The 7,991-nt window shown below is 49.6% G+C and overlaps 1 protein-coding gene across 1 annotated transcript in view; it reads left to right on the top strand.

Annotated features, from left to right (window-relative positions):
* Positions 1–7,547, top strand: part of LOC106811663 — a 9,790-nt gene extending 2,243 nt beyond the window's left edge. The window contains exons 2-11 of the mRNA XM_014815364.1: positions 371–603; positions 910–1,060; positions 1,419–1,891; positions 2,215–2,372; positions 3,552–3,715; positions 4,217–4,362; positions 4,730–4,928; positions 5,265–5,354; positions 7,064–7,212; positions 7,392–7,547. Coding sequence (XP_014670850.1) covers positions 481–603; positions 910–1,060; positions 1,419–1,891; positions 2,215–2,372; positions 3,552–3,715; positions 4,217–4,362; positions 4,730–4,928; positions 5,265–5,354; positions 7,064–7,212; positions 7,392–7,547 — 1,809 coding nt within the window. The 5' untranslated portion in view covers positions 371–480. The remainder of the gene's footprint in view (positions 1–370; positions 604–909; positions 1,061–1,418; positions 1,892–2,214; positions 2,373–3,551; positions 3,716–4,216; positions 4,363–4,729; positions 4,929–5,264; positions 5,355–7,063; positions 7,213–7,391) is intronic.
* Positions 7,548–7,991: the final 444 nt, after the last annotated feature.

Raw genomic sequence — 7,991 nt, forward strand, 5'->3', positions numbered from 1 at the left:
ATGATGGGAGCTTCCATCTTTAATCTGAAGACACTTAAACGTACGCGCCATCTTGTGGCAACTTTCATAACGATCCCAACGAACATTCTTTTGAGAAGGTTCCTGATACCATCCCTGTGCATTCCACTGTTTCGGCGTGTATGTGAACACATTTGGGACTAACAGGGTTTACTAGAATCCCACCACTCCACCACAGAGTCACCGCAGTAGAGGTTAGATGAGCGCTGTCGCTCTGCGGCACTTGTTACAGTTTTATTTTGAAAGCTAACGTTAAGTTAAAGTGTAGTGAGTTATAGTGAGTTTGTTACAAAAATTTACGTGGAAAGTTTGAGGGTAGCTACCTTTAATAATATGCTGTTATTTGATGTAGCTGATGGTGAGGAAGTCATCTGTTCGACCCTGAGGCTGATGTAATCCACCTCACAATCACGGCTCTGTAGTGCGCATCACATGCGAACCAGCAAAAAGTGGCAGTGAAAAATGTCGACAACAAAAAAGAGACGAGCTCTCGAAGCAGAAAAATCCCGACTGAGGGAGAAATTACTGAGTATTGATAGTCAGAAACAGACCATCTTTACCTATTTGGAAGAACTGACACAAAAGGTATATACGTATTCTAATTAAATTATAGCCATACCAATATTTTATGTTAGTTTTACATTACAGTATAGCATACGTCATATCTAAATAGTTTGTGCTCACTGTGTATAAAATTGAAGATAATTTAGGGCTTTTTGTGTAGTACACATTTCGTAGTACCCACTCTGTGATGTTAGATTCGACTGCTTTACAACGGATGGAGTTTATTTTCTGTCGTGCAGTACAATTCCTCATGGTTTCGCATCGGATCTAGTTCACTCTCGTCTATTGGTATACGGACTGCATATGTCACATCTATACATTGTGCAGGCATCCGACATAGCAGCCCCCATTCTCGAAGAGACGAGCATGACTCGTTTCTCGCGACAGTTTACGGAGGTCAACCGGCAGTTGGAGGACTGCCTAAACAAGTTGTTTTTAATCCGAACATCGCTACCTGGAGAGGGAGAGAGTGAAGATGGTAAGTGTGGAGAATGACAGTGAGTATACAGTGTGCGGTTGAAGGAAGCGTCAATTTTTCAGTAGGTTCTTCTGCTGCTAATAGGTTATTTCCGTAGTTTTATCATGAAATCAAGTTGCTGTTAGTGTTATCCTGAAATCTGATTAACTGGTTCCAAGATTTATGCAAGGAATATGGACATGATTTTGTAAATGTTTGAATAACTGAGAAAGGAAACTAACGAGAGGTCGCAATCATCTGATCGTCATTCTATGGTGTTAGAAGTGAATCGTCCCACCAAACCTGCGGCAGCATGTACGATATTCAACAGATATCAATACAAAACACGTGCGCAGTTTGTGAATAATGTTCGTTTCAGAGACGAGCGATGAAGATCCAAACACTGTGTCTGGACCATCCAAGATGGCGGCCACATCGACAGTCCCTTCGTCGGTGGAGGTCGCCCATTGTAACACGAATGTCGTTTCCGAAACACACCCTAGGGTGGCGGCAACCTACGTTAAAGCATCCGCGGGTGAGCCGCCGGCACGTGGGGAAAGCGAGGGCTTGCTGCACGTGTCTCTGGATCAGGCTCCGCTAGTGTCATCCACGTGTCGTGGAACAGTCGGGGATTCGTCGGCGTTCCCCGACAGCGCCGCGGGCGTCGCGAAGCCGGGTGCTGCGAAGCCGGGCGCCGCCTCTACTGCTGCCGCGTCGGAGATCGCTTCGTTGGAGTTGCCGCCGCCACCGTGCGAGAGTGCGTCCGCACAGACGCCGGCGGACGCGGCGAGCGTGCCGTGCGTACGCAAGCGCGCCGAGTCGTCGTCGAGCGCAGTCTCGATCGCCTCTCACGTAAGCTCGCATCGTTGATGTAACGTCGTGGATTGACCGCATTAGCGTGGTTTCTCCACGTGCGGGTGACCTAACGTAGTTGATTGCCACAGCTAGCGTGTTTTTGCTTTGTACGGGTGGCCTAACATAGTGGGTTGACAGCATTAACGTTGTTTTGGTACATATGAATGACCTATTGTAGTGCATTGACATTGCTAGCGTTGTTTCAGTAATGCTGGCCTGGCATGGTGGAGTAATAACAGTGGCGTACTATATTAAAAGCTCGTAGTTACGTCCACTATTCGGTGCGCTCCGACTACTACTCGTCTCCATCTTGCTTTCAGTGTAGTCTGTCCAGCTACGGCTTCGGACCACACGTGACGCGGATCCCTGTGCAGGCGGGCGACAGACTAGTGGTCAAGATCACGCACTGCGTCAGCCCATCGCTCTTCTGGGTGCAGATGTTTACCAACGATTTGTCGGCGCTCATGGAGCAGTTGTGGTGAGAGGCGAGCGCGCCGCCGCCAGGGTATTAGCCAGGAATGAGTATTGTGGGTGTGCAGAAAAAATATTTGGGAGTGCAATTTTACAAATGTACATGGCTTTAGATCAATATTTTAGGCCGTGCTACACATTTTTGGCCGTGCAGGTTTTAAAACTGATCGTGCAAATCACGGCTGCACGGCTCGCTGGCTAATACGTTGGTCACCGCAGTGTGTTTCAACGTCTTCGTTAGCGATGTAAAGTATGGTCTAATATCAGCGCGGGCAGGGGTTTATCTAGGCCAGAAATGGGTCCGAATGTCGAACCCACTCACGATCCAAGTGAAGGTTAAAATTCACAATTGTAAAAGCAGATATTTATCTCATCTTCTCAATTGAGGTATAAGTCTTTCACAACGGACACCATATTTGATCGAAACTATCTTATTGTACGTCTCGACGTGAGAGACGCTTTTACGTAATTACGTCGCTGGTCACGCGAGCTTCTTTCTTCTTTATCGTCTTGGTCCCCCGATTGGACATGACGCCGTAGTAGGTCACGCAAGGTGACAACGGCAAAACGTCAGATCAGCGATGACTCGTTTACGCACCAGGCGTAATTTAATACTCTGAGATAGACGTGCACGTGGTAAGGACGTCGACTGATAATGATGGCAAGTAGGCAATGCTGCTTACTGCCGCTGAAGGGGGTCGTTGTCATATCAGGTACTACATATATGTACCCGAGGTACATATATGTATACACAAAGTGTACCAGACTTGTACTACAGAAGCGTACCCTAACCCTAACCCTAACCCTAACCCTAAACATACTTCATATAAAAATATAAACATAATACTAAACAACCTAAAACTACCTCGGGTACATATATGTAGTACCTGATGCGACAACGACCCTTCGTGCCTTACTGCCGCCACGCATGAACTTCTTAGTTCCTTCTCTCCTCGTGGAGAATAGGGCTGGAAATCAAATTTCTCCATGACGTTCTATCTTTGGCAGCTCTTTCGGCCTCGTTCCATGTTTTAAACCCTATTGTAATCCTTTCTTTCTCCACTGACCTTCGCCATGTTTCCCTTGGTCTTCCCCTTTTTCTCTTCTCCTCTGGGGCCCACGTCAGTGCAATGGCTACTCATGAACACCGTCGCTCACGTCTCTCTCTCTCTCTTTCTCTCCGCAGCCTGCACTACTCGAGGGTGGGAGCGCGCGGTGGCGTGACGGGGGTGCCACAGGTCGGCCTCGTCTGCTGCGCGCGCTTCACGCAGGACGACACCTGGTACAGGGCACGCGTCGTCGCCGTGTATCCCCGCGCGCCGCCGCCCCGCGTGCCGACGGCCGGAGCAGGTGAGCGCGCTCGACCAGACGGGAGACAGAGACGCCGCCGATGATAACGACGGAGACAGAGACTTCCCCCCCGCCCCAACCACAGTCGGCTCAACCAGACTGAGACAGAGACCTTTCCCCCAACGGGCCACAGCGACGGAAATGGGAACCGTCCCCCCGATGACAACGACATTGGGGATGACGTATACGGTGACAATCTCCCTGATGACAGTGACAATGGAAGAGGTGGCGGAGACAGTAATTTTGCCCCCCCCCCCCAGGCGACAATGACATTGCCCATTGTGGAGGAACATGCAAACGGCGTCCCAAGTAAAATTTCTGATTTAGGATCGGCGCTATATAGTACACGAACTCTCAAATCTGGTAGTACATGTAATTCGTATTTACCTTAATAGATATCGCATAGTATCGTTTTAATCGTCGGAGCGGCGCGAGCGCTCGTGGCGTTTCCGTTGCGAAGCGGACTTGACGATGACGACAGCGATTGTTTTACGCGCGCAGACGCCGGCAGCTTTCAGGAATACGAGGTGGACGTCGTCTACATCGACTACGGCAACGAGGAGCGGCTGCCTCTGTCTCGCCTGAGACCCCTGGAGAAGCAGTTTGCGCAGCTTCCTCAGCAGGCCCTCTGCTGCTCTCTCGCCAAGGTCAGTAGGCTGGGTGCTGGCAGGGTCGTGTGGCCCCGGACGTGTCCCTAATGTGCGTTAAGTAACGCTTGCTTTCCTGATGGCTGGTCTCGCCAAAGTCGTGTCCGAAGAAGTAATAAGTAATAATAACAACCAAAAGTAATAAATCATAAGAGTAAATGATAAGTATAGTAATAAGTGAGAAAGTATGTTATCCAATTGTTGGTGTTTGCGAGGTCATTCGGCCGAGAAAAACTTTACGATCGTTCGGTAATTAATGCCCCCCCCCTTTCCAAATCGATGGGAGAAAATTTCGATTCCACGACTCTTCCAGTGGTTTTGCAGTGGGCTGCGTATCTGATACGAGCATTTGCTGTCGCTTCTTCAGGTGTGCCCTCCCGCCAACGCCCTCTTGTGGACGGATGCTCAGCGCGCCTTCTTTGACCGCGTCGTGCGCGGCCACAGGCTGCTTGCCGCCCTGCACGGCAGCGCCACCTACGACGCGCTGGCGGTCGACATGTTTATCATAAGCAACGAGGATTTGCGGGTCGACGTAGCGAAGGCTCTCATCGTGACGCATAATGCGGGTGAGCGAGAACAGAAACGCGGAACGCATGACTGGGATGATGTATTGTTTATTATTATTTTAGATATATATTGTTTTTCCGGATGATCTCATTTGAATTATTGATTTAATGGATTTTTATTTCATATTTTACGTAAATTTTAATTTTTCATAATATATTTAATATACTGTAATGCCTTTTTTATTATACATTATTTTAAACTAGTATAAAAAAAGTTCACAAAATTTTGTTAACAATGTTTTCAACAACTTTTATAATTGCTATTAATAGAATTTTTTATTCCATATCAATCTATTTGATTAGAAACGTGACTTGGTTGGTTGTGTTTTGTTTTAGAACTGATTGAGGACCTGAAAGTGGCTCCATCTAGTCAGTCAGCTCAGGCAGAGGCTGCCGCTGTTACGAACCTCAAAACCCTTGCTGTGGGTAAGTCTGCATACACCAGATGTAATGGTCCAGTCACACATACACGACGCACGGCCCGCGCATTGAAAAAATGGAAAATAAGATCAGTGCGTCGTTGTGCGCCCAACTTTGGTCAGGATATGAGAGAAGCTAGCGAGTTGACAACGAATGCACAGCATGTTGCTAGCGCGCTGCACGTATACAGGGCGTATACAGGGCGCACATGTTAAAAAATCCAACGAATGCACAGCGCGTTGCTAGCGCACGGAACGATTGGTCCGCGCATGCACCGCGCATTCAACGCACAGCCAGCGAACGGCAACGGTCTTGCATGCTGTGACAATTAGCTTGACGGTCTCGGGCTGCTGTTGCATCGTGCTCAGGAGAACTTGGAAATGGTTGGCCAGGATGCCGAAGGCATTTTCTACGACCCTCCTGGCTCAGGGGGCCTCTCTGTAGGTTGTATTCTGCTTGGTGATCCTCGGACCCACTCTGGTTAGCAGCTCATTGAACATCTCGGGGGGCATCCGCATGAAGTTCTTGAAGGCTGCCTGGTATTTGTTACGGAGTTCAACAAGTAGCTGGTCATACAGGCCAAACTGTCATCGCCTACAGATCCACGGTTGGACCCAGAACCTCTGTTGACCTCTTCTCTTTCTCCTTCTCCTGATGACATGGACTTGGTGAAGTGCCAGTTCCATGAGATTCTGCTGATGTTGGAGAACCGTGATTTCGTATTGTAGTCACAGCCTGTCGGGATCCTCCATCTTCTGAGGTGGTTCTTCTAGACACGATCAGCAGGAACCTCTGTCATCACCCATGAGGGTTGGAGGAAAAGTGATGATGAGGAGGTTGGGGCGGGACCCGTTTATATACCCCATGGCTACACGCTGCGTACACGCTAGGAACACGCTAGAAGAACGTTGGGCGCGCTACAGACTCGTTCAGCACTCGTTCAGCACGCCCATATTCGCTGCATGTTTGCTGGACATGCGTTAGAAGCACGCTAGGTGTGCGCTAGGTGTTCGCTACACCTCACCCGACGAACATACAACGAATACCCAGCGTGTGTCTGGCGTTGGTCCAGCGCGCTCTGCGCGTGTCTGGCGTCCTTCTGGCATGTACATTCATGCGGGAGCTCCGCGCACATGCATGCACAAAAATCCCGACGCACACAGCGAATGACAACGGATGCATAGCATTGGTCCAGCGCGCTCGACGAACGAGTAACGAATGCTGACGCACACCCAGCGAAACACAACGCACTGGCCAACATTGCTAATTTTTCAGTGCGCGGGCCGTGCGTCGTGTATGTGTGACTGGCGCATAAGGGTCTATGAGCATCAAAGTGGTGATAACGCGATGGATTTTGCTGCCATAGTATGGACGAAACCTCTCGCTGTTCAGCGGTCTTTTTCTATAGTCGACATAGTCATCACTGCCGGTTTTCAACGTCTGTCGGTATATCTGCATGTAACGGGAATAAGCGACGTAACTCTGTGTTAAGATATATCATATAAAGTCTTTATTCGCATTGATCTCGCAAAACGAGAACGCGGCGTCCATTCACACAGACGTGGTGCTCACACGGTTTCGACTCAAACAAGCAAGGCCTGTTTTTATGTTTCGTGTGGCCGCGTATAGCGCCAACATCCACGGGACCCAAAACTAATCTTTCTGCATCACGAATCGTTACGACACGTACAGTCGGTTTCTGTTTCTGTTTTTAGCTGGGTCGCACGGCCCCGCGCCCGTGCTCGCGTCCGCACGCGCGCCGAGCGTTGTCTCATCCAGTGCCTCGTTCGCCAGCCCGCAGACGTCTCCGTCGCCACGAGGGGGAGCCACGTGTAACGAACACGAGCCGTCGACGGACGCCAATGTACGTACCGCGCGGAGTTTGGCGTCGCGTCGAGTAATCGCTAAAGTCGTAGTAATAGAAGATCGGGCGATTTCTCGCAACGTAGGTGCGCGCGACGATGAGGCGCAGAGGTAAAAGAAACGCCTGCGTTACGGAGCGAGGTGGCGATTCTGAGTGACGTTCACATGTTTTGTGTCCAGCAGCAGGCAGGGAAAGCCGGTCGGCTGAGTGGCGTAGTGTTGAATACAGGAGAGAGGACAGCACTGGGCGACGCAGCAACAAGAACAACAACGGGGAAGGCAAGCAAGAACAACAATTCTGCGAAAAGGTTGCCTCATCAGTCGGCTAACAGGTGAGGGGTGATGTGTACCCTGCCGTCGAAAGATCTTTCGATCGTGGTAGCTGGGCTTAGCATATCAAGTGTGGTTGGCTGAGGTGGGCATGCCATATGTAGACAAAATAGGGTAGCTAACTAATGAGTTGTAAAAAGTAGTGCTTTCTTCTCGTTGGGTTGAGCCGTGGGAAGCAGGAGATTGAAGTAATTTTGTCGCTCGATCTAGTGAAGCTCTGAGCCATCTCGTTAACGTTTCGAAAGCGTGACAAAGAATTACGCGTCGGAGCGTGGCTCAGGGAATGGTGAGGAGAAGCGGAAATTGCGATTGTGCAACAGTGCGCATACCTTGCTGTATTCATACTGACACTGCACTCTCTCTCTCTCTCTCCTCCTCTCTCTCTCCCTCTCTCTCTCTCTCTCTCTCTCTCTCTCTCTCTCTCTCTCTCTCTCTCTCTCTCTCGTCTCT

The sequence above is a fragment of the Priapulus caudatus genome, unplaced genomic scaffold (genome assembly GCF_000485595.1).
Source record: "Priapulus caudatus unplaced genomic scaffold, Priapulus_caudatus-5.0.1 Scaffold562, whole genome shotgun sequence".
Lineage (NCBI taxonomy): Eukaryota > Metazoa > Priapulida > Priapulimorpha > Priapulimorphida > Priapulidae > Priapulus > Priapulus caudatus.